At 43.6% G+C, this 27,382-nt stretch overlaps 1 protein-coding gene across 14 annotated transcripts in view; it reads left to right on the top strand.

The window, feature by feature from the left end:
• Positions 1 to 27,382, top strand: part of RBFOX1 (RNA binding fox-1 homolog 1) — a 2,033,116-nt gene that overhangs the window by 586,581 nt on the left and 1,419,153 nt on the right. The window contains exon 1 of one of the 14 annotated variants that reach the window (XM_049111428.1): positions 18,294 to 19,140. The exons of the other annotated variants lie outside the window; for them this stretch is intronic. Coding sequence (XP_048967385.1) covers positions 19,138 to 19,140 — 3 coding nt within the window. The 5' untranslated portion in view covers positions 18,294 to 19,137. Of the gene's footprint in view, positions 1 to 18,293; positions 19,141 to 27,382 lie in introns of those variants that run through there. 14 annotated transcript variants of the gene reach the window in all.

Genomic DNA, 27,382 nt, shown 5'->3' with positions numbered 1-27,382 from the left:
CACAGAAACCATACTTCTGAATAGAAAATCATGAGAACCAAGGTCAGGACAATTATTAGGGATAAGAGTTAGGTTTCTTTAGGGTCATATTCAGAAAATGGCTTTGCTGTCAGATTGGAGTACTTCAGGGAGGTGTGAGGTATCAAAGGTATTTTTTTTTTCCTGCTCCCAATGAGCAATGAGAATTTTGGTATGTGTAAAAGTGGAGGTCCCAGCAGGAAACTGGTGACACATTCAAATTGATTAGCTTGAAGTGAGGGATTATTTGGAAAAGCATGGATAGGATATGGGAAATTCACAGGGGATAATCTGTACCCTGAGACTAGAATAGTAATAAAGAGATAGTTAACCACTTCAAGGACTGAAGGGGAAAGAGAGGGAGGCGTTTACCAGGACCTTCTTGTGGTAAGCAAGAAGGGATTGTGGGATTTAATAGAAGGTACAGCCAATTTACAGCTACCCTGTGGGGACAGAGTGTAGGGAGTAAATATCCCAAGCTCACTCTCCTCCCTCTTTCTATCTCTTTTGATCTTCCCCCTTGACCAAATGTACCTGGAAGCCAGAGGCAAGGAAACCCTTTGGTGTAGTTTGTCCAGATCAGCCTCTTGCCTGAGCATAGGGCAGGATAGAGACAGGTGGAGCTTGGAACTCTGGGTAAATAGAAGGCAAAGAACCTGATGTGGCTGCATGGATTACTTAATCTTACTGTTTCCTCAGGCAACGCACTTTGGTTAATTTTTTATTTTTAAAGATGTTATTTATTTATTCATGAGAAACACACAGAGAGAGGCAGAGACACAGACAGAGGGAGAAATAGGTTCCCTGTGGGGAGCCCGATTCAGAACTCGATCCCAGGACCCCAGGATCACAACCCAAGCCAAAGACAGACACTCAACCACTGAGCCACCCAGGTTTTCCACACTTTGGTTTAGACCTGAATCCGTGAGCATCATGAACTTATAGCCACATGATACGATTTTTAAAAATCTAGTGTCTAATCAAATGCCAACTCTGGAATATTAGATGGGAAGTAGATGATTATGTGGCCGATGCAGTGGCACATACCTGCACCACATACCTGACAGATTCTTTCTAGATTGCTTTAAAAGCTCCTTGAAGATTTTACCAAATTTCTAGACTGATTGGACATTCAAATAATTTCTCCTGGGTCCCAGATGATAAATGAACTATGCCAAGGAAAACAAAATATTGATTTCATTTTTAAAAATAGAAGAGAAATGGTTTTTACATTCACCCCAAGGCAACCCATCCAAGAGCAAAATGAGCCTCATTCTCAGAAAATTTTCTTTTAAATCTAACTCAATTTTCCAGAGCCTCAGATTCAATGTGGAAACCTGTTTTGTTTGGTTCAATGTAGTTTCATGTTGTTGTTAATTTAGTTTTCCTTTGTTTGCATACTATGAACCATTTGCTAATTTTTAAAATGTTAGGATATTTGACATAAAATCTGAATTCTCACTTCTTTTGAAACATGAAAATGTGACCATATTGGACTTTTATTACCATGTAGGAAAAAGCTTTTGGAGCCAAGAATGGGGTTTCCCTCTTTATCTGGTGCCTCCCCACTTGCTCCTGGCCATCACTCATGTAAGGGGTTTGAATTTTCAGTCTCTATAAATTCCTAGGTCCCTGCAAAGAAAGCACAGTCTCAAATAGTTTTATTGTTCTGTTCTAAGGAGAATTCATGGACACATACCAGATATATGGGAAGCCCCTAAAACAAGTGGCTGGAAATGGAGTTACTCAATATTTGTGGAATGGGTGGACGGATGGATGGGTGGATAAATAAGTCAATGTTCATTGAAATCGCCTAGCCTCTGTTTCCCATTTTATAAATCACAGGTAAATTCTCATTAGCTAGTGGCAGCAATATCTGATTGATTAGGGAACCATCTTTGCACATGATGAAAACCCTATGCTCTGCCACTGGGATTCTGGAGCTGTCCAGCTGCTGTGTGGGTCCTGGAATTCTGAGAATCCCCAATGAGATATTTTTTCTCTAGATTATAACTTTCTTCTCAGGATTTAAGTATTATTGGTATATAGACACCAGAGTTTAGGTGATCTAAGAAACCATTAATGGTGTGGCTTTTGGAGCTCTGAAAGTTTACATTTCCTGAGTGTCTTCCGTGGGCAAGACATAGTAAGTACCCTGCACAAATTATTTATCCTTAGCAAAGTTGTATAGGACAAAGTTTCCTGAGTGATGGAATTGGGACTTGAACCCAGGTTAGTCTGAGGCTGGAGCCCATGGTTTTAACCTCTATGATGGCATTTTGTAATATATGTATGCATATATTACATATATTACATAAAATAGATTTTAGATACTTCACCAAGATTATTCATTTTAGTGGTTCTATGTTTGCTTAAATATATATTAGAACAATACTAGTTTTTAATTTAGGATAATATTTGAATTTAGAAATACCTTAATATAGGTAAAGATATTTCCAATTTTAAGAAAAATATTGAATATATAATAGTACAGCTGGTACAAATATGGCAAAAACCATGAGGGTGGGACAGGATGGATGATGTTTAGGAAATATTGCTCTATGCCAAATGAAATATCCAAAGGGACTCAGAACCCGTAAGTCCCACCTACCTCACCTGCTTCCCCTAATTCTTGAAGCCTGAAGGATCTATAGCTCTTAAGCTATTGTTAACTGCTATGTTCTTTACATGTTTTTCATTCTAGGCTAGTAAGCTAATCAACTGTTAAGAACTAAGGGAGTCCTAAGTGGAAGAGAAGTTTCGACATGAGAATCAGAGGAAATAGTTAACTATAGATAGGTATACTAGTTAACAGGACTCATATTCAGCATGGGTTGCACCTTTGCATTTTCAACTCCTTTTGATTGCCTTTCCTTAAAATGGCAAGTCTTTGCACCTGAGTTTGGAAGAAAGGTTGAAGATGTGATAGTATGATCTGACCCCATACTTGAGAGATGGTCACTAAGATCTCTGTCACTCTCTCATTCCCCTACCTGTAAGAGTTTCCAGAGAGGACTCTGTTCCTAACACATAGTGGGCACTTAGAGAAATGAGCTAATTTTTGTGAAGTTCTTACAAGTGTGCTGGGACATCTTAGTCACCATATTTGTGTTTGTTATTATCTTTAGTATTATTAGAATAGTACATTGATTGAATGGGTTAGAGCAGAGGAAGTAGAAAAAGCACGGTTTTCAGAATCCATGGGAATTGTGTGTTAGGCCTCTGTGTTACCTGCTGTATGTACGCTCCAGCTTCTTTGCCCTGTTCTCTGTCCTACAGTAACAAGATCCTGGGTCCTCTACTGGCCATTTGAATCTGGCCATTGGAGGGCATCCTGGCTAGAAATCAGAGGGAAGGAGAAGAATGAGGTCAGGATATTTGTTCTTCTGGCTCCCTCTCTGAGATTTCCTGTGCCCTTTACCTGAAGATCAGTATTTCTTTCTCAAGCACCTGTTCTGAACAGTTCTCTTTCTGAGTTCTCTTTATGACTGCCTCTCACCCCCTTGTTCCTTGAGACCTAGGGATAATGATGGCTTTGTTGATTTATGTTGATATTAGATCTGGGGCCTTGGCGGAGTTCCTCAACTTCCTTGGGCTTAGTAGCTTCATCTACAAAACAACTAAGCCAGGGTCTCAAACTCAGATGTCAGGGACCAGGCAAGTATCTCAAATGAGTGAGGTGGGTCTGTACCCAGCCTGAAGCCTTTTCTCCATTCCCACCATGATGCCACGCAAGAAAGCAGGCTCAGGTGACTAGACATTTTGATTTGTGAAGAGAATCCAGAAATCCAGCTTGTGGTATTAAGTTTCTTGATCTGGAAGTGTTGGAAACTAAGTAAATGTTAATTTTGAAATATCGGGCAGGCTGCAATTTGGGTTAAGAGTTATTGAAAAGACCACAGGTAATACATACAAGGCAATGTTTCATAGTGGGTTTGGAAAACAGACTCTGGAGCTTCACTGCCTTGGTTTGAAGGAAGGCTGTGCTTACTAGGTGACCTTGGACATTTTACTTTGCTTCTTTGAGCTTCAGTTTCCTCACCTACAAAATGGGGATAATCTCAGACCAGTCACATAGGGTCATAATGAGGATTTAAAGAGTTCACATTTGAAAAGATTTAGGAGAGCAATACGTAAAAACCACTACATAAGTACTGGTAAATAAAAATGAATAAATATGATATGGTTGATGTAATGCTTGGCATATTGGAGATTTTCTGTATATGGGAGCTTAAGCAAATAAATGTCCAGGTCTTAACTATGGGAATATGAACACAAAGTTTTCCAGCCTCTTGTGTATTATTAAGTTAACATGCATTTCCAAAATAATGGAAGCTTTTAATTTTATTTCTCCCTCCAGAATGTTCTATTTAATGCCAGTTGCCTTGAGTTAGTGGTGTCTGACTTCAGAGGTCCTCATCAGGGTACATTGATACTCAGCCCTAAGATTGTTCTAATAAGCTTTATTGACTTGCTGAACCTCAGAGTTCTTTTTATTGACATGCAGTGTAAATCATTCCATCTGACATTTGAATGTCCTTTCTGAGAAACGTGTTAGACCTTACATGGGTACTGAGCTCCTGATGATGTGTGCATTCCTTAGTCAAGCGTGCAGGGCCTTAGATGAAGATATCACACACACAGCCTTGTTTTAAACTAAGATTGGATGGGGGAAAGGCCATGAAATTTTGTTTTGTGGGGGAAAAGAACTTTTTCTGAGCTATGGGAAAGGTGTATGTTTTAATGGGGCTATAGTTATTTCCTCTGCCTTTAGAAACTCTTAAAAGCCTTGGGATGCGTGGGTGGCTCAGTGGTTGAGCGTCTGCCTTCAGCTCAGGTCATGATCCTGGGGCCCTGGGATCAAGTCCTGCATTGGGCTCCCTGCAGGGAACCTGCTTCTCCTTCTGCCTATGTCTCTGCCTCTCTCTGTGTGGCTCTTTATTTAAATAAATAAATAAAGATAAATAAAATATTAAAAAAAAGAGAAACTCTTAAAAGCCAAGAGGTCATTGCTTAATATTTGGTGGCTTGAGAAGAACAGATAGTAATACACAAGCTCTCTTTGCAGAGAGGATCATGTGACTTTGCATTCAGAAACTTTTTGTTCAAATTTATTCTTGAAAAGGGGAAGGAAACACACCCTGCAGCTGAAATTTTCTAATACAATAGCCATTTAAGGAACCATCATGCCTTCCAGGAATTCAGTTTCTTGGATAATGTTTCATGAGCCCATCTGGACACTCATTCCTTTCCTCAGTCATTCTGCCAATGTTTATTGGGCATCTGCTACGGGCCAGGCACCTGCTAGTGCTGGGAGTACATTGACAAATGTGACAGTGTCCCAGCCCCTGAGATGCTCATGATCTACTTGGGAAGATATGAAATTGATCATTAAAATACAAGGCATTAACTGTTACAACAGAGCAGGGGTTTTTAACTTTGGCACTGCTGACATTTGGGGCTGGATCATTCTTTGTTGCGGGGGCTGCCTGTGCACTGTAGAATGTTTAGCAGCATCCCTGGCCGCCACCCACTAGATGCCAGAAGAATCTTCCCTCCAGGGATGACAACCCAAAATGTCACTAGACATTGCCAACATCCCCTGGGAAACACTGCTGCCCCTGTTGCGAACCACTGTTAAATAGAGACATTTACACAATTTCTTGGGAAAGGAGCAACTGATTCATCTAGGAGAAATGGGGTAAGTTTTTAAAAAGGATGATGGCATTTGAGCTGGGTCTTGAGGTAGAAATATGGCTCAACAGCCAGTGAAGTAGAAGTTCAGCCCTTCAGGCAAACGGGATACAATATTATGGCAGAACATAGACCATTTAGAGAACAATATGTAGTTCTTTGTAGGTGAAATTCTACTGCATAGCAGATGAAGCTATAAGGACAAGCTTGGGCCAGTTCACGGAGAGTGTCATGTGCCGAGTAAAGATGGTTAGACTTTATTCCATGGGTAATGGAGAAGAAATGAGCTTATTAATTAGATAAGTGGTGTGTAAATATTTGTGTTGCATGGCTTATTTGATAGTTTGTTCAGCACCTGGTAATAGCATCCCCATTTTCTTTGGGGTAATTATCTGTCTACCACTCTGAGACTGGTGGTTTAGGTGGGGATGAACACATACTCTGGTTCCATTGATCTGGCTAAACAGAGCACTGGTATCCACCTCATCATGTGATTAATTCAGTGGTGGGAATGTGATCTCATCCAGGTCAGTGGGGACACATTCTAGCACGTTCTAGCATTCTCCTTCTGCTGGGGTTACTAGTTTGGTAGAATATTACCTTGAAGTCTGGACTTATTGGAGGACATTTTGACATAGCAATTAAAGAATGTGCGAAGGAGGACACCAACACAGAGCAAGGTAGGAACAAGAGACGAAGAAAGAATGATCTTCATTGTTTGAGCATTTGGTTCCAGCCATGCCTGAAACCAGTGTGCTTTGGAACTTTTATCCACTTGTGTAAATAAATCACATTTCTAGTTTATACTGTGTTGAGTTGAGTTTCTGTAACTTGGAAGGAGAAGAGAGAGGCTTGACCAAGTATTTAAGACACTGTTTTTGGATATCTAGAGAATGGAGTGTGGGCAGGGAAAGGTTTTTCACAAGAAGACCAGCTAAGAGGCTAGTGTCCCAGTCCAGACAAAAGATAAGATGCAGTGAGTGGAAATGAAGGGAATCTAAGAGAACTGAAGGAGGAGATAAGAGTTTCTATCCGACATGTTGAGTTACATGCATGGCTTGCAAGCCCCTCACTCTTGACACTGATATATCCTTTCCTCTTATGTCTGGACCATCCATTTATGATTATACCTTCCTGGGAATGGGTTTATGATAGTCAGCACCTAAGATGGCATTAAATTATCCCTCTCTCTTGAAACCCACATTCTTGTGTAGCCTCTTCTCTGTAGGTATAGGCTGGACTTTTTTTTTTTTTTTTTTTTTTTAAGGCTGGACTTCTTGATTCACTTTGAATGTGTGGAATATGATAGAAATAATGAGATATCACTTCCAAAACTGGGTCATAAAAAGACATTGACCTCCCATTTGGGTGCCCCTTTTCTTGCTTGAGAGAAGCAGCTGCCATGTTGTGAGCTGCCCAACTGAGAGGCTAGGAACTGAGGTTGAACACCAACTTACAATTCTTAGTCCAGGAACCTTTGAAGAACAGAATCCTTCCAACAATGACATGAGTGAGTTGTGGAAGCAGATTCTTCCCTAGTCAACTCTTGAGACAAAACTACAGCCACAACTGATAGTTTCAGCCTTGTTAGAGACTAAGCCAGAGATGCCCATTAAGCTGTGCCCATATCCTGATTCAGACACTAGGAGTTAATATTTTCTGTTCTGAGCTGCTAAATTTTGGAGTAAATAGTTATGCATTAAGAGATAAATATTGCAGTGGGATTTCATTCCTATTTTATGATATATACATGGTAGGCAATCAATAAATACTTGTAGAATAAGTTAATTGACTCATTATAAACAGCAGATCCAGATGCTTCGCAAATAGCCAGATGACAATGGTATGAGGGTACTTGAAACATAGGGATGGAGACTCAGCTGAAAGGTGAAGGGTGCAGAAACCCTTGGGATCCAGCAGCAGTGGGGACATAAATTCTTGGGGTCTGGCAGCTGGGGGGACCTGGCATATAGGAAGTGACTATAGAAAAGTGTGTGAAGAGTGGGATGCATTTAAGGAGGGTGGTGTCTAGGCAGAGTAGATAGAAAAAAGATATCATTATGGAGCAACTCAGAGGAAGGAAGATGCCAGGAGGGAGAGTTTCTGAAACCAAAGAGAGGTGTCAAGGGACTGTCAACACATCAGATGATGAAGAGATAGCAACCAAGATTAAGGACTTAATGTGGCATTGGGGTGGGGTGGGGAGGGCAGTCATCAGTTAAGAAGATGCTGACGTCATAGCTTCAATGGAGTTGTATTGAATAGAAAAAGCAGATTACAGTAGGTCATTGAAAAATGGAGAAATGAAGGTGATAAACATGGTTAGATTGGCAGTAGAGGTAGAGACCAAAGTGCACTTAAGGTTGAGGAAAAGTTGAGGGAGGAGGATTAACATAAGTGAGCTTCAGCATATTTACCTCCTGACAGCCAGGAGAGTCTGAAGATAGAGCAGAGGGAGCGATTAACTGGTGGAGAAAGATCCCAGAGGAGGGGTGGAAAGATGGAAGCAAGGCACTCCAGCAGGGCATTTAGCCTTGGCGCTGAGAAGTGTGTTCAGATAAGTACTTACATTTTGGTTCAACATCTGTCCTGTGCTGTTCTGTTCTGTATTCTCTGTGAACTACTCCAGAAAAATGTGGTCGCTTTTATTGCCAAGTTGCTTAATTGCCTTACGGAATAATGGCAAGCAAGCTAGTCTTGGAGCTTTTGAACACAGAGACGAATGAAAGCAGGAAGAGGTAGAGAAATCAAATAGACTGATGGCCTTTTTATTGACAGTCTTTCGAGTTGGTTGCCCTTTCTTTTGTCAGTCTAGTAATGGTTGCTGACATCTGCAAAATACTTTTTAAACTAAAAATAAAGAGGAATGGTAGAAAATTCTACATGCTATCATCAGGCATATATGGTTCGTGCTTTGCCTTTTTTCCCCCTTTTGTTTATTAATAAAAGAGCTTCTCGTGCAAATGTCAGGTCCAGGCCATTCTTCAACATTGCTTCCAGGATTACTACCACTTCATAGTGTCTAAAAACGACCTACCAAAAAGGAATGATGGTCTACTTTATTTGATATACTTAAGTCTACCACCTAAAACTGCCAGTGCATTTTCACCTATTTATGCTTTATCCTCACACTGGTGAGTTAGGTAGGGCTTTCTTGCAATGAAACTGGTTCAGCAAACCTTGACTGCCTCCATGCTGCCTGCCTGCGTCAGGAACTGAAGGCTCCTGAAGCCCAATTTGTTTATTCTCACTAATGCATTACATCACTGTTTCTTAGTTTTACTTATGGCTACAGAGACTCCAAAATGGCACTTCCTGAGTGGTCCCAGGGGCTCCTTGCAAAATACCTGTAGATTTTAATATATTCATGGTGCATAATCAGTGCTTCAGAATCTTGCTAACAATTACCTCTTTTCTGTGAGTTTGAGAGCACAGCAAGCAATCATGTTTTCAAAGAGAAGGGAAATACCCATGCACAAAGCCCTCAGATCTTTCAATGTTGAATTCCCATTCTCCCCCCACTTCCAACCCTATCCACAAGTCATTCTGCTCTTGGACTAATCACACAGGTACTTGGAACACCTGTGGTAGGAATATATGGCGTGTGTGTGTGTGTGTGTGTGTGTGTGTGTATAATTTGAAAAATCAAACTTCCAGGTCTCATACCAGGCTTTGTGAATCAGAATCTCTAGAATGGTACCCAGGATCTGAATTTTGGTAAACATCAGAGAGAATTTTTATATATATCCTGGTTGGACAACCACAGGGCATTTGGACACTGGATCAGTGGAGCTTCCTAGGTAATGAAAGATACAGTTTCTTTCCATTTCTATAGGGCACATCATTGCACCTGCAAAGCCAGTAAGTCCCCTTCTTTCTTCATGGGCTCATTGAGAATATAGAAGGGACTGTCATTGCCCCACACCCTCAGACCCCCGTCCCCAAGTGTTTAGCATTACATACATGCATTCTGGGCTTCCAAAGATCAGTGCCACTGCCTAAGGACTCTCTGACTACTAGATTGCACTATTCCTGTGTGCAAGGAAGGCTGAAATGGCATTGGATTAACACATTACCATACTCAACTAGCCTGTAAGCAATGGCTGACATGAATAATTGTATAAATACTCAAGCTTCTTTCACCCCTGGGTGGAATAGCTATAGGGGGCATTTCTACCCTGGCTTCCAGAATTCTTAGTAGGAATAATTTCCAGTTACTCACTGTGATAACTTGCTAGACAGTACACTTTTTGTTGGCTCCTGTCCCTTCCCTAACTTACTTTCCTACTCCCTGGTCATCGTTTCCTTGGTTTGCCACCCAAATTTATACATGCAATCAAATACTTGTTACAGGGTCTTCTTCTGGGGAAATCCAAAAGAGTATCTGTGGATTAATGCAGCAGAGCATTTTAAGGCAAACCTAAGGTAATGGTGTGGGGAAACTCAAAGAAAGGGAAACCAAACAAGGTGTGGAAGCATGTTTCATGGAGGAGAGATTGCTTTTTACCAAATGCCCAAACTGTATCCTCTAGTTATTTATATTCAGAATCCCAAATTTTAGCTATTTTCTGAAATTTCCTCATTTTAACTACTATATAGTCTTGAAAGATATTCCCAGTGATTCTTTTTAATTTACAGATTTGTGCCTCTTAATAGAAGTATAAGGAATAAATAGAAATAATAAACGTATAAATGGAGAGTATAGTAATGCATACTCTGACCATGATTTACAGATATTTTACATCTCAGAGCATCTATAACCCACCAGTAACCACTGCAAATGCATATTCTTCCTCGTAAGGTTGCATATTTCATTCTAAATGGCTTAAATATCTTTGCTTATCCATTTGTAATAAAATGACTAGGACTTAAAATAAAGTAAGTGCATTTGAAAGAAATCGATTGTCAATACTCTGTGCTGCTAATACATGGAACATTTTTCCCCCTGAGGTGTTAGTACATTAAGGCAAAACTATTTATGTTCTGATTATAAATTCATTAACTATTTACACCTCATTGACTTACAACTTTTATTTTTTTCCTAAGTCTCACTTTTAACCTTCATGGTTGACTTTACTGGAATTATTCAAAGCAAGGTTTACTTTTTTTTTAAAAAAATGTATATTTTTAGGGGTGCCTGGGTGTTCAGTCGGTTAAGTGTCTGCCTTTGACTCAGATCGTGAGTCCACCAAGCCCTGTATCAGGGTCCTTGCTCAGTGGGAAGCCTGCTTTACCCTCTACTCCTTCCCCTCACCCCCATGTTCTTTCTCAAGTAAATAAAATCTTTAAAAAAGTATATATATATACATATATATAGCTTTATACACATATATAGTTTTATATATGTGTATATATACATATTTAGTAGGACTTTAGAATATGTACACAATTTTTTCGTCTCATGGCCTTTGGACCTCCTATACCTAAAGAGAGATTCTGGAGATACAGTGAAGCATGCCATGACCCTGAAATCAGACTCCTAACAATTTAAAAATGAGATTTTGATCTTGTTGCGTTTGTAAACTTTGAAAATTTGTCTTTTTCTTCCTCTGAGCCTCTGTTTCCTTATCTGAAATATGGGCATAGTAATGGTACCTACCCTACAAGGCTGCTCTGAGGCTAGATGTCATGTTTGAGGTGAGGCATAGAGAAAGTTCTCAAAATTGTTTTTTGCCCCCTTCTTTTCCCTCAAGTTCTAAGCAGGCATAATTACTTATTACCTTATCTAATGGGAGAATAAAACTCCCAATTCACCATTCAGTCCTAAGCGAGTGAAATTGGCAAGCACTTTTTGCTAATGGCCACTCAGACTCAGAACTTACTTTTAAAGCTGGAAGAAAGGAGGTTATGGTCAGCTCTGCACAAATTGCCTCGATGGGTCATCGAGGATTGTGGTGATTTTGTTCTCTTTGTTAGTTTAAGGCAGTCTGCGTGTTGGCCAGAAGACTCAGCCCAATATGAAAGCATCTAGAGAAGTAAGATGAAATAGTCAAAGTGCAGAAAGCAACAGAATTACCAAGACCACATTGCATTTCTTTAAGTTGACCCTGCTGGATAGCTGTTATGTGGAAGTCCCCGCTCATTTCATCTGAGCAATTCCTATGTCCAGGCTTGATGCTGAGGGGCTTCTTGTGGGTTATATCATTTAATACTTGACACCTTGGCCTGAATCCTAAAACAACAACTTACTAGATTGGTAAAGGTGAGCAAGTGTCGTCATTTATCTGGACCTCAGTTTCTTCGTGTGTAAAATGAGGATAATAATAAAAATTAGTTAATGGAGTTGTTATGAGGGGTCTGTGAGTTTATGAGTGGAGGTTTTGACCATGATGCTTGGTAGATAGTAAACCTGAGTAAATGCTAATTGTTATTACTGCATCACTGATACTAATAGCAGCAGAAGTAGTACTATCACTATATTGATGAGGATGCTTTAGATCATTGGACCTCAACTTGGATGATTTTTGCCCCTCAGGGACAGAATGGAAATATCTGGGGATATTTCTGGTTCTCAAAACTGGTAGGAGGGGAAAGGGGATGTTAGGGAGTGCTACTAGCATTGAGTAGAGGCCAAGGATGCTGCTAAACATCCTACAGGACACAGCCCCACCACCACAAAGGGTTATCTGATCCAAAATGTTAGTAGTGCCAAGTTTGAGAAACCTTGCTTTAGGCCACATGTAATCTTAAACAAGCTGACAAAGTAAGAGAATATGTCATCACAAGGAACAGAGAATGCAGCTGTGTGGTAGTTTAGACTGTTCATTGACTTAATGGCTCCATAGCCTCATAGATGTTCCTGGTTCTCTATTCTTTCTTGCTCTGTCATCCTCAGGCTGGTAGTAAGGTATAAAAAAAAAAAAAAAGTCTTTTCTTTGGCTTTTATCGGGTCAAGAAAAATGTTTGCAATAACCACCTTTTCCCAGATCAGTTGACATGGACTCTATGATAGTTCCTGGACTAATCACTTATAAAGAGCCTAGAAGTATTATGCTTGAGGATGTGGGTCAGATTCAATATCCTCTGTATTAATAGTTGCTAGTATATATTAATTATGTTTTCATTATTTTTATCATCGTCATCATCATCCCTATTTTTTTCCTTTTTTCTATTTCACAAAAAGGGAAATGGAGGATTAGTGGTTTTTTAAAAAAATCTTGCATAGTTTACATTGCTATTAAGTGATAGATATACGATATGAAAAAAAAAAAACCAGAATCTCTTACTCCAGAGCTTTATCTACTTTTTTTAAAGATGTTTGATAGAGTATCTTTTTTTTTTTTTTTTTTTAACAGAGAGAGCACATGTCAGTGGTGGAGGTTGGGGGAGTGGGGAGAGGGAGAGAGAGAATCTTAAGCAGGCACCACGCCCAGCATGGAGCCATCCTGGGGCTCCACCTTATGACCATGAAATCATCACCTGTGCTGAAATAAGGAGCCCAACTCTTAACCCACTGAGTCACCCAGGTGCCCCAACAATGTATTTCTTAAAGATATACCAAATGACAATTAGCCCACCTTAAACCAAGGACACAGCTTAGTCTTTATTCTCATTATTGGCCAAGCATTTGGAAATCTTTGTTTACTTGCTTCTGACTACACTCAAACTATTTGTTTTCAAAATGCTTTTTATATAAGCAGGCTCCCTTTCCTGCCACAGATCACTAAATCTCCCTTTTTATTTTTCTTACTCCAAGACCAATGGACTAGGAATCCCTGCTTTCATGACTGTAAATCACTGACATGATGCTAAGGTTATCTAAATGGTCTGAGTTCTAGTAAACAGAAAGATAAGCTGAGTCATGATTTATGCTTCATGAACACAGCTCTGATACAAAACAGACTTAATTTTGAGTCCTGGCTTAACTATGCACTAGCTCTGTGAGCTGCCAAGCCATTGAACTTCCCCCTTCTTTTGGGCTTTAGTTTTCTCACCTATAAAAAGGAAAACATAGTGGTACTTACACCTAGAGTTGTACTGTGAGATTAAATGAGATAATACAATTAAAGAGCTTATATAGTAAATGCCACATGCTTCTTATTTCTATTGCTATTCTTTTCATCATGATTATTCAAAATCTTTTTTTATGTTACTATTACTGCTATCATCATCATCCTTTGGGGGATGTAGGCAGGAGAGAAAAAGGATGAGCCCAAAAAGAAGCAGAAAAACCATTATGTTTACCCATTCCAAAGAGATTTTTAAGCAGTGTAAAGTTTGTATCTTTTCAGAAAAAGGAAACTCATCCTTAGACACTGGATGGCTCATTCTCAGTATTAAATGCTTTGGTTAATATCAAACTCCTGAACTTCATGATAGATCGTGAGTTAGTTCAGCCAATCAATAACTGTATATTGAGTATCTGCCATGTGCCCAATGACTGAAGGGAGAATAGAGAATATGAGGTGAAATCCATTCCCCTGTGGTCTTCAGACTATTTAATTAGTTCATTAGTTGACCCAGACTGTGATAAAGCTTTGAGGTAAGCCTGAAGCCTGAGAACTTGTGGGCAAGGCAGGTCTTACGGAATACTAAGATAGTGCAAATAATTTTATTGAATCAGAGTCATTTTTAGATACATTTGAATATAGTATCCTCTCTTCAGTGACTGCTATTGAAAAGTGTCTTTTGGGAAGAGAAACAGAAGGATGCTTGATTACTTCAACTATTTTTAGTTTGCTTTTTTCATCCTTCTCTTATCCTAATATACCACTCATCATCCTAAAAATCCTACAGTACTTTGGAGTAACCTATGAATCCCTAGAATTCACTAGATGTTTACAGTGATAATCTGGAAAAGTCCTTGAGCAAATAGGAGATAACAGTAAAATGATCATTGAAGCATCAGTGAAGGCAGAGCAATGTCCAGGCCCTAAGTACTGGCATGCTTTAGAGTCATTCTCTCAAAATTTGCCTTTTGGTAAAGCAAGCATGCCTTTTGTTTCAATTCAGGGCCCTTTATGAGCTTGCCCAGCCTATATCTTCACCTTTCTCCTTCACTACCTTGCCTTCTGTACCACATGCCAGACCCTTGTATTTTAGCATGACTCTACTTATATTGAATAGATTTTCTGTTCCTTAAAGGAGTTATACTCCCTTTTGCTTTGGACAGTCTCTTAAGCTGTGTTCTTCTCCAGGAATATCCTTCACCCAACATTTGGGGTAATTCCTACTTATCTTCTCCATTTAGAGGTGATCTCCTCTAGAAAGCTTTGCCTGACTTTTCCCTCTCCCCCGTGTCTGGCTATATGTTGCTGTTCAATATGCACCGAAATCTTTCAAAACTGTTGAAATCACTTATTTATGTATCTACTTATCATATTAGAGTATAAACTCCTTAAGTGCAGAGACTGTCTGGTTTATATAGGAAATGGTTTACAGGAGAGACTAGCCTTAAGTAAGTAAGACACATGTTTGATGGCTGGAAGAATTAAGGACTAAGTGAATGGTTGAACAGATTTATCTCAACCCACTTCAAAGAGGTCATCCCATTTAGACGGTAGTGACCGTAAGGGAGAAGGAAGGTTCACCAAACATTGATTGAGCTTATTATTGTTGGGCCCCAAGCACTGAGGAAAACTCCTTGACATCAAAGACCTTTCAGTCTAATGGAAGAGAACATTTACAATAGGTGAAGACAAATGATATAAAATTAAATAGAGGTGTTCAGAGAGTTTAAAAGAGAGGCACTGGTCTTATCTCTCTGTGTGTGGGGAGGTGAGGGTTGGCAGGGAGAAAGGGATGCCCAAATCTAAAATCTAAAAGCTACATATAAACTATCCAGGAAAAGAGAATTTGTAATTTTCCAGGTTGGAGAAGCAGCGTATGCAAAGGATTGGAGACAAACAAGAGAAGATTATCCCCAGATCACCGGGGATCACACCATAAAATGAGAGCCAGATAATCTAGAAGTTTGTAACCCATGTAGAAGACTGTTACATTATCTCAACGGGCTATGAAGAACTATAGGAAGATCCTAAGTTTGAAAGTGACAAACGAAATTACACTCTAGATGGATCTTGAGCGCTTTGAGCAGTGTTATGCACTCTCAGCCAACCATGAGGCTAAAAAGTCGTTCTTATCTACCAGCTTTATGGAACACGTTTTGACCTACGCTTAGATCACAAATTGCAAAGTATGTTCCACGTCCAGTAGGAGGAGCCAAAGTCTCCACGTTCTTTACCACCACAGCTGGGTAGGTCATGGCCTTGGGATGTCCCAGGGACTCTCTCATTCAGCAACTCTCATTACCTAAAAGTGGCTCAACATGGAGGAATGATAGAGAAACTCTGCCTGGAATATGAAAAATCATTGTGAAAAAGAAACGAATACTATCCAAATGAATAGCGTAATAGCATGCTATATTGATCTTTACTCTTAATTTAGTTTTAGATTGTAACGAATGTCTCCCTCACTCATATTAAAGCTTTCTTAAGCCACAAGGCAACACAGGTACCAGTGAGTCATGCCTGATTCTCAAACTAATATATCTAAGCTTATTTCTACTCCAAAATAAGTCAGAGTCGACTCAGACTGACCTTGATTTTGAGAGAGTTAAATATGTTTTATTTCATTTCCAACAGAAAGATATATATTAAAAATAATAATAAAAGCACTCAGTGATTACCCATTTTAATGAAACAACAGCCAGTGTTGTTTTGTTTTGTTTTTGTTTTTGTTTTTTTTTGTTGTTGTTGTTTTTTTTTTTTTTTGCCTTGAATGATTGTATTCATTTTTTCCTCTTCTGGAATAAAAATGAAGGAACACAGAAAAACAATTCCTGTTAGTGAATTTGCACAAAACATTATATTTCAACAGAACTTCCCATTAACTGCCATTTATTTCTTCTCTCATTATTGATAATTTGCTTTTAAATTGAGAATACCTTTTTTACAACCCATCTTATCTCCCTGCACGGCTAGACAATTACATTTAAATTCGGTGGTTTTCCCATTGTAAACAGTTTCTGGAGGAAATGATTACAATGTTACTAACCCAGATTTATGGCTTCATTGTGCTATCAGTGAAGGATAAGAGACTAGTATATAGGGGGAAAAAAGTTGTTTACATACAAATATATTATCATCACAGAGAGTCCTAAGGAAGCAGATGGTAAAACCAACCCAAATTGTAAAATCATGTACTGGGGCCAGTGACAAAGATGCCTTTCTGGATTTTGCAAGCATATTTTCTCAAATGATGATAAAATAATATATGTTTTTAAAAATTTCAGTTGTAGTTAGGAGTTTCCTTTCTTTGTTTTATTCTAATGTTGGAAGAAACCCTCGCCTGACAGGATTGCAGAGGAACTCCAGTAGAGCCTGCTATTCCTTAGGCACTAGGAAACACTCAGGTTACAAAGCAACACATGCAACATGGTCTCCACTTTTGGAAATCTCACATCTTACTTGGAAGAAGCCATACTGCAAATGCAAAAACAATGGAAGGGGTGGGCAGGAAAATGAACCTGAGCCTCAGATCAAGTGTGTACGGCTAGAATCTGGCCTTGTGCAATCCCAGTTGCCCCCTAAAAGGCAGGGTAGGGCAGGGGTACATCCCATGAAATTAGGAAGACCTGCCCAGAAACCCTGGTTCATTGCTCATTGTGTGACCTTCAACAAATTATCACTCTATAGCCCTCAAACCTTCCTGTGCAACACAACCACCTAAAACGTGTATCCAAAAAACAAAACAACAACCCCCAAACAAACAAACAAACAAACAAACAAACAAACAAGCGGAGGAGTTTCTGGCTCATTGAGTCCAGGGTGGGCCCCAGAGAAGAAGCGGCATTGCTTGAACTTCTCTAAGCACCTCATTGGGGAAAGGGTTAAACCTGCAGTACCTACTTTCGCAGGTTGTTGGGAAAATTCAATGTGAATGTTTCAAATAGCATCTGGCAAAAAAAAAAAAAAAAAAAGTAAGTGCTTATCAAGTAGTAATTTATTTAGGAGTCACAGGGACTCTGACACTAAGGCACCTGCTAAGAGGACAGTCTCTAGACGCGTCCAGAGTTAGCACCCAGCGCCGGGATGAGGCGGCCTGCGAGAGGCCAGGGCAGGGGCCACAGTGCATTGACTTCCTGCGGGATATCTGGCCGGCCTAACTTTTTGCTTCTCAGCTAGGGCTCCATCTACGTCCTGCCGCTAGATTTAGATTCGCCAGACAACTTTCCCACGCCAGAAGTTGATGGGTCAGGAAGCCGCCTCCACTTCGCATTTCTCGGGGCATTCGTCTATTCTCCCTGCGGTTGGGGGGGGGGGTGTGTGTGTGTCAAGATGCAAGGAGGCGCTGGTGCTCTGTGAGCTAGACTACTTTGGGACAAGGACCTGGGGGGACGCAGAAGCTTTGGGCTGGCTACCCCTCCTCTCCCCTCTCACCCTTTCACCTGTTCAGGCCGGGAGACCTAGGCATGGGGTCACCTGCAGACCCCGGCCCTGCGCTCCGCTGCCTGCTGGCATCCGGGGCTGCACGCGTGACAGCAGCAGCGGCCCGGGCCACGGGAGGGGGGACGGGGGAGGGGGCGCTCCCGCGCGCACCGGATTATTTTTGGCTCCGCAGCCGGGGCTGCTTGCTGCCTGCCGCGCGCGCACTCACTCTCCCTCGCACACACACTCACACACAGACACGCGCGCACACGCACATACACATGCACACATTTTCTCGCCCGCTCTCCTCTCTCTCGCCCTGCTCTCCTTTGTTTATTTTCTAACCCGTATTTCTGTTTGAAGATCTTTTCGCTCCGCACCGCCTGCGTGCAAGCGCTCCCGCGGGCGGGCTGACCGGGCGCACCCCGCTGCCCTCCATCACCCCAGCCCTCCTCCCGGTCTCCCCGAGCGCGAGCGAGCGCGGGGGTTTGAAGGTCACCTCCTTTCCAGTCCCCGTGCGAGCCGCGTCGCCGCCGCCGCCACCGCCTCCAGCTGGAGCGGGCGCTGCCCTGAAGTGGTTCTCAGGGCCCACGGAGCCCCGGGGTCGGAACGGGTGGGAGCCCCCGGACTCGCGGAGGGGAATCCCAGCCGCTGCGCCCCAGCGCCCCCCCAGGCTGTCCTCGCGCTGGGGCGGGGGCGCTCGGCCAGCCCCGGGGACAGCAGAGGCAGCTGCGGCCGGACCCACGCGTGCGCCCCCGGGACAGGAGGAGGAAGGAACGAGCGAGGCTCCCCGCATCTGGAGGGGCTGGCCGTGCGCCCCGCCCCTGCGTCCAGAGTGCCAGAACTCCCAGGCGGAGAGCGGCGGAGCGGACGCTGCCTGGGCGCGGACGCACCTCGCGCGCCAGACGCCCCAGCCGGGGCCCCCAGGACCCGGGCTGTCCGCACCCACTGCGCCCAGCCCGCTGCCCAGCCAGGGGCGCCAGGGCGGGGCTGACCTGCCCGCGAAGTTGCGGACAGCGTGGGAGAAATCAGCACCCCCTTTCGCCCCCTCCGGCTCATGGTGAGTGTGGCCGGGGGTGCAGAGAGCGCAGGGGCATTGGAGGGTCTGGGGACTCGAGCGGAGGGCGCCTGCAGCCGGGCTCGCCGGGAGTTCTAGGTAAGTCCAGGCGGAGTCACCGCCCCTGCGTCTCCCCTTCCCCCAAAGGGTCCCACGGGGGGTGGGTGGGTGGGGAAGAGTTAGGTCCCCGAAAGCTGCCCCCCACCTCCCCCCCAAGCTCCAGGCTGGACGCGCTGGACTGGGAACTTTTTCTGTGCAATGGAGAGATCTCCGTGTAGGTCCCCGCGGGGGGCCGAGGTGCTAAGCCCCTGGTTCCCCTTCCGTCCCCCCACGCCCTGCTTTGCCCCAGGGCCCCCCTCCCGAGCGCCAGGGCCGCCTCGCCCGCCCTCCCGGGAGCGAGTCCCAGGTGCCGGGAGCGGCAGGAACCTGCCTGCGCACTTTGCGTGGTGTCCCTGGCCGGAGCCCCCGGGTCGCTGCCTCCTCCACCGCCCTTCTGGGGTCTAAGGGAGGAGGCGCTTCGGTGGCCCGCGGGGGGGGGGGGGGGGGGGGGCGGTTTCAGAGACGCGGAAGCCCCTGGCGGAGGCGGGACCGGGAGGGTCGCTGATCCCGAGGGAGAGCCTCGGGGTTTTTGGTAGTGGCCTAAACGGCCCCTGGGATGTCGCTGCGCGCTCAACCCTGGGGAAGGGGGGCAGCCTGGGAGCTCGGGACTTGTAAACTCCTGCCGCACCCCTTAGGTCCTCCGACGTCTGCGATCACTCAACCCGGGGTGTGCGGTTGCGGGAGGGGAGGACCCCCCGGCGGTGGTGCATCCAGTGGTGTGGGAGCGCAGGCGGGGGGGGGGGGGTTCCCCCCTTTCCGCTCCAGTTTCTCGGCTCCAGGGATGGAGGTGAGGGCGGGGTTAGCGGGGCTTTGTTTCCACATCCCTGCCGCCGGGGGACCACCTGGCAGGGATGCTCCTCCAAGGCTCTAGGTGCTGGGGACCAGGTGTCACAGAGAGCCTGGAAGCTACCTGCGGAGGAAGGCAGGAGGAGACCCGGACACCCCACCCTGCCAACTCTGTTCCCTGCCGCCAGGGAGCTGGGGACTCTTCCCTGTGCTCCGGCGGCGGGGGACCAGGGGGCACCTGCCTCCCCAGGAGCGTGTATGGGCGGGGCTGCTCACGTGTTAGGAAATCCGTGCCTGGCGCTGTAGGGGATTGGCACCCAACCGGGGGTCTTCTCGGTGGAACTTGGAAAGAAGTGGGGGAGGTGTTGCGGAATAGCTTTGGGCTGAAATATCATGCGCCATAACTTGAGTTTTATTCTGTGACACTAATGATTATTTATTTATTTATTTACTTACTTATTAATTTAAACCCAGTGCGCCCCAGCTGGTGATCCCTTCTAACCCCTGTCCTAGTTCATCTACTTTTCATTTCCCATTTATCTTCTTCAGGGGAGGAAGAGAGAGAGAAAGAGAGAGAATGAACCTGAATCCTTTCAATTTTTAAGTGACCACTGAGGGCCCGGCTGGAGACACAGGCAGATTTATTTTTGGCCAAGGTCTTCTTTTCTTCAGAGGCAGAGGACCCGGGGCCTTTAAAGGGTAAAGGTGGCTCTGGCCTCTGGCTGGGGTTGTGCTGGCAAAAAATGGGGCTGACTTCAAAACTTTCTGCTTTTTGAGGGAAGCACTGGGTCTAGAGGACTGGGTTTTCCCTAAGTTAACTCATGGTTGGCTTGGGTTAGGAAGAAATAGGAAAAGAAAAGGAAAATTGGTAGTTTTCCAGAGTGTTTTAAGGTTTCTAGAGAGTAGAGCTTTATGGTGGAGAAAAGTACAGCCTGCCCCCACCTGCTAGCTGTGTGACCTTGGGTAGGTTACTTAACCTCTCTGTGCCTCAGTTTGTTTACCTATTAAATGGGAATTTCAGTGGCCGTATTGACCCCAGAGGGCTTGAGGGAGAATTAAATAAAACAATAAACATTTGGAACAAGGTCTGGCACATGGTAAGTACCTGCATAATGTTAGTTTTTTTTTTTTTTTTTCCTTAATCAAGTAGATTACTCCATATTTTCAGCATTATGACACCTGGTGGGATAGAAGGGGCAGGCATTTTCCCTGACATACACACATACACACTTTTCCTTAACAGATGACATGGAAACAAAAAGGGAGGTTAATCATAAAGAGAGGTTGCTCAGCAGAAGCCTCAGTCTCTTTGAGATAAAGTCTCCTCTTCTGTTCCCTCTCCTCTAAGGAGGGTCAGAGACAGGCAGCCCATCCCAGACAGGCCGGGATGCAGCTTGGTGAACTTTGATGCCATCCTCAACAAACACAGATGCCCTGAAATTAAGTTTTTGTAGCATTTGTACATTTCTTCTAATCAAGAGAAAGGCCTGCTTCTCCTTAGCCTCCTGGGATGGAAGCGTCTTCTCAGTAAATCTTACTTTCCTCAGAATACACTGTCTTTTTAACATCACCCTGTGATCCCAGAGTTTTCCACTCAGAAACAAGCCAAAACGTGGGTCTGAGCAGATTTTTCCTCCTGGAATTGACCCACTCTGCTCTATTTTCTCTTCATGATAATTGATGCTATTTTTTTACCTACTCCTCTAAGGTCTGAGCACAGGCCTTTCAGACATCCTCATGTCTCTGATGACTTTTTTTTTTTTTTTTAAGTTAAACCTTTTCAGTTCAAGTCATACCAAATCATTATAGTTTATAAAATCCCTTTCAGATAAGATTTTTTTTTTTTGCACCCAGAAAATTGGGTCTGCTCTGTATAAATATGTCTGGCATTTCACCTTTCCAAAAATTAGACCATTTTATTTGCATCCTTTAAGCTGATGTGTGGAGTAATGAACACATTCCAAGAGGGAAATCGGATCTGACACAGAAAATACTTTGGGGACGCAGCGATTTCCCAGTGGCGTGTATGAAGACTATTGAAATCCAAGTGCATTTGCTCTGAAGGACACAGGGCAGCCAGTGCCGCCTTCGCCACCCAGCGTGAGAGTTACAAAGTAAGCACGCTCCATAAACTAATATGGGTGGACTTTCCTAAAATCATCCGGTAATTTGTCACATGCACATTTCCCCATCTTGCCTGAGAGGAAACTTTGTTATACCAAAGACCTCAAACATGGGGACGATGTTTTTAAAAGGAGTCTTGTGGCTCTCCCTAATGCCTACCTCCATTATTTAAAATACTGCCTCAGGGCACACGTATAAATATTAAAACTTTAATTAAAGAATCAATCAGTGAGGGAGCTACAAAATGAGGGGCACCCAGCCACGTTCAGGTTACTTCAACAGAACATGGTTCTCTAGATTGTAAGGTCCGAGGGGTCTGATGGAAATGACACATGGAGTTTTAAGGAAAGACCATCGTGTTTTGTATCTAGAGTTGCTATGAGCACCATCATTCCCCTTGGTTTGTTATTGGTCACTAGACACAGGAGATGGGGGTGTGTGTTCCCTGCTACTACTGACTTGTGTGTCTGCGTAGGGGAAGGAGTGCCTAATGCAATGCCGCGCATCAGACATTCTGCTCAGGGAGCGAGGCCAACGAGAATGTTGTTCTTTGGGGGCTTTTATTGTCATGAGGAAAGCCAGACAAAAAGCAAATGATGGAAATGTGTTTTTGTAAGGATGATGACAAGGAATACAAAAATTATAATATGATAGTATGATAGAGAGTGACTTGGAAGGGCTTTCCAAGGGAGAGAGATTTGAGTGGAGGTATAAATGAAAAGAAGTAACTACTATGGCTTAAGCTATACATTCATCCAGTGAGTATTTATGGAGCATCTCCTATGTGCCAACCACGGTTGAAAGCACTTGAAATACACCATGATCAGTATATAAAGATACTCCTGTCGTGATGGAGTTTCCAGTCTAGGATAGTGAACCACATGAAGAAAATTTCAGAGACAGGGAATAGCAAGTGTGCAAAGGCCCTGAGGCAGAAGCAATGATAATATTATATAGATCAAGTGGACTCGTGTAAGTAGGTCCTTGAGCTTTGGTAGGGGGTCCGGATATTATTCCAGTGGGAAATCATTGGAAGATTCAATGCAGAGAAAGGCCATGATATATTTATGGCTTAAACATTGAGGAAAACACAGACATTTCTGAGAAGAATAAATAAACAAGCCTGCTTTCCTGGCCAGCCGGCTTTCGTGTCGAAGTTCAGATTCATCTCTAGATTTGGCCTATAGACTTCCCGGTATCTGGAAGGGTCAGCCCCACAACATCCAAGAAATTAAACTTTGCTTTATCCCCCTCTCCTTTGGGAGAACAAAGGCTTCCTTTCGAGGGGAAAGATTAGAGGGAAAAAAAATAAAACCCCTTAAGTTTCTCAGTAGTACTCATTATGTGTGGGTGCAACACCGAGCCAACGTCTGTATACCTTGTCCACCTTAGTTCTTTCTGCCTTTGGATAGGGACACTCCACCACCCCCTTCCTCATCCCACAACCCACATCTTCTCAGTGGCTTGGTGGCATCTCTCCTGCACACAGATCCCCTTCATCGATCATCTATCCCAGTAGGTTTCCTTTCAGATTGTGGCCACGTGTCTCTCCCTGCACTGGTGGGTGAGATGTGAGATACTGACAGGAGGATGGGTGTTGCTTTCTGAGAGCTCTGAGTACAGCCGACCTCACCCACCTTCGAGGCTCTCCTGGCTTTGGGAGGTGGAGGTGTAGTGGGATGGAGAGTTTGGACATCTAGAACTTTCTTCCCACATTGGGACCTAACACCTGTCTGTCCCTTATGCACAACCCTGGAATCCTGTCAGTGTCTGTTAGATACGCTGTGACAATAAGAAGGGTATATGTTTTGAACACTTCCTACACAGTACAAGCTGTGCTAAGTACTCTGCTTGCATTGCTACGGATTGAGCTGTGTTTTTCTGGCACATGATCATCTCCCTCCCTCACATTTTACCTTGTTCACTCCCCAGTCATCCATCAAAAGTCCCTTGCTCAGGGGAATCCTCCCTCTTTCCCTGTGTGGATTCTCCTTCCTAACAGTTATCCCAGGGGCAGCTTTCTGTGTACCCAAGTGATCCGTTTTATCTCTTTCTCTTACTGTACTGAATGGCAAACTCCAGGCGGGCCAGGCACACACCTCATTCAGACCTCACTGCATCCTCAGCATCTAGCCTGGTGTGTGGCACAGCGTAGATGCTTGATATGGAAATGAGGCATTATTCTATTTGATGCATCTAACACATCTTGAGATGGATTCTCTTCATATCTCCCATTTTGTGATAGATGGCAAGGTATAGGCCAGGCTAAAGCAATTTGTCTCGGGACACCACAGCAGGTAAATGGCATACCCAGGACTTTGAACCTGATGGTCTGAGTCTGTAGCCCATGATACTAATCACTGCATGCTCTGCCTCCTTCCCTGCCTTTCTTTGTGAGATGCTAGGGAGGGAGGAGGTGGTGCAGTGCACAGGTTAGGGGATTTGCTGTTTAGCTTGAGTTGCTCTGAGAAGTGATGCTGGGTCAATCAGAGGGACAAAAAGAAATCAGGGCACCCGTTTCCATTTGCCACAATGTTTCTTTTTTGTTGTATAAGAGTGGCCTGCATTGGTGTCCTCTCTTTCTTACTTTGCTATTCCTTCCCTTGGATCCTGAGAACTCTGGGCTGCCCACAGCACCTCTTGCCCCCGTCCTCAGGCTCAGGCTTTCAGCATGATTTTGCAGGGAGTCTTGGACCAGCTCTCTGGCTACAGGCAGTCCCGGAGTATAATATACTCAAGGCTGGCAGTGCTCTGACAACCACTCAGCCCAGCATGCAAACCGCTGTTCGCTCCACCAAAGCAGGATCACTCTGTCGTCTGAGTCAGCTCCCCTTTCATTTCTTCTGAGAACAAAATTAGACCTTTGCCAACATAATAGATAAACTTGTGTAATCACCTTGCTCGTTGCCAGGCTTGTTTTTTTTCTCAATTGTCCCCTTTCGTGAATTTTAGAACACAGAGTCAGAGATGAGGGCATGGACTTTGGTGTTCGATATTGTCTTTTTTGTACCATCATCCATTCCATGATAGGTACCACCTTGCTGGAAGCACCTTCTGTGCTAGGGCTTCACACACTGCATTTCATCAACGCTTTATTGCAAGACCTTTATTATTTCCATTTTTCAGGTAGGGGAGCCGAGATCCAACAAATAAGTTGCAGACTCAGGGAGTTGCTTCTGGAGTCCTTCGCTTATCTCTTCCACTGTGCACTGAGACGGTGTGCTGGGTGCCGAGAGGCATAGCAGAGGAACCGTTACAGGATGCTCGGGAGGTAGGAGGCAATGGAGGGCAGTGGTTAGGATTTTAGAATCACACTGTCCGGCATCATTTCTGAGCTTTCTCACATTCTAGCTCCAAGACCTTTGGCTTTAATTAACTTCTCTGTGCCTCAGTATCCCCCTGTACATGAAGGTAAGAATCATCCCTACACTGCAGGGTCAGTTTAGGAGGGATTGATCAGCCTTCAGCAAAGGGCCTGGCACATAGTGTGTGTTTAGTAGGGGTGCTTGCTATGATAATAGTGGCAATTATTATTGTCATTTAATAATAATGATATCATTATTATCATTACTGCTGCTACTAGAATTTCACAGTTCCTCTAGGCAGCAAATTGGCTCCGAAATATGATTCCTTCATTTTCCTTTTGACTGTAACTGAGATGATAAATTGAGAGTGAAGGGGAGGAACCCAGCATAGCTGCAAATGTATACTTGAAGGAGTTGACAGACCGGAGTGGCTGTATGGAGTCCTGCCTGCAGAGGACTGCTGACAGCGGCCATATGCACGAGCTCTGATTGATTGGCAGAGAGAAACACTAATTTATTAGACTCGTTATGAGAAGTGACAGAGCGGGGAATCGAGAGGCTGATTCAGCAACAGTGGCCCTAGCTAGATCCCAGTGGTGCTCACTGTGTGTCTCTTTCCCTTGGGACACGACCTCCGTCTTAATCCTGGGGTCACTGCTTGTATTCTAGAGTGAGTCTCCTAATGAGGCCCCAGGAATGAGCTGGTCCCCCTTACGTGTGTCTGAAGGGAAGGCTAGCTTGTGGCATGGCTCATGGCCCCAGCGTTGTGAAGAACACACCTATTCCTTTGGTTGTCTTAGAAAGTGGAGTCCAGGTTAGGCTGCTGCTGATTGCAAAGGCTGATAATGGAGAGCTCTCGTGCAGAAATTCCCCCAAGGGAAAGAAAATCATCCTCGTTTGCACAGGTTGGGGGGATTTCATGAGTTTCCTTGGAAAGAATAGAGAGGCCAATTGATACCTGCCTTTAAGAACAGGGGGCTCTAAAAAAATAAATTAATAAAATAATAAATAAATTATTTAATTAAAAAAAAGTAACAGCTTCTCATTTCTGACCTGGAGAATTTGGTCAGTCTGAATTGTAATAAGTAGGATGCTAAAGAGATGAGAGCACATTGGCCCAAGCTAATAGAGTTACTTAGGAGTCAGAAAAGCTTTGAATGACCGATCTCCCTGAGAGCAAAAGGTGTGAGACGACATAGGCTTTGGAGCCAAGCATACCTAATTCTTTTGAGTCCACATTCCGCCACTTTCTAGCTGTGTGACCTTGGGCGACTCACTGAGGCTCCATGTCTCTGTCTATTAAAGGATGGATGATTCTACCTCTGTCACTGAGAATTGGTGCTCCAGAGTGGGGCAGGTTAAGCAGTGATCCTATAGCCACCTCAGAGTAGACCCACCTCGTGTGTTCACTGACCTATAGCATTCAGACAAGAGCTTTCCCTCCAAGAACTGCTCGAAGTCTAGCCTGTTTGAATTTCCAGTCATCTTTGGAAGTACCTAATGAGGATGAGGAACCATTTACCACCACTCCATAAATAGAGTTCTACTGAATTGTGCTTTCCTGCTGTTGGCTTGTAATGAGAGATAGTCTAATAAAGCCATTTAATCTCATGTTTAAAGAGATATTATGTATACACGCAGAAAAAGAATAGATGGTTTGAACTCATGTTTTAGAGGGGTTACAGCAAAGTCGCTCGAATTGAGAGGAACCAAGAAAGACAGCGAGCTCCAAAGAACTGATGCTTCTGGGGCACCTGGGTGGCTCAGTCCGTTAGGCATCCGCCTTCAGCACAGGTTGTGATCCCTGGGTCAGGCTCCCTGCTGGCTTGTTCTTTCTCTCTTTCTTTCTCTCAAATTAATAAATCTAAAAAAAAAAAAAAAAAAAAAAAAAAAAAAAAAAAAAAAAAAAAAAGAACTGGCACTTCCTGCTG

Source organism: Canis lupus, chromosome 6 (assembly GCF_003254725.2).
Source record: "Canis lupus dingo isolate Sandy chromosome 6, ASM325472v2, whole genome shotgun sequence".
Taxonomy (NCBI): Eukaryota; Metazoa; Chordata; class Mammalia; order Carnivora; family Canidae; genus Canis; species Canis lupus.
This window is presented reverse-complemented; position numbering and strand designations above follow the sequence as displayed.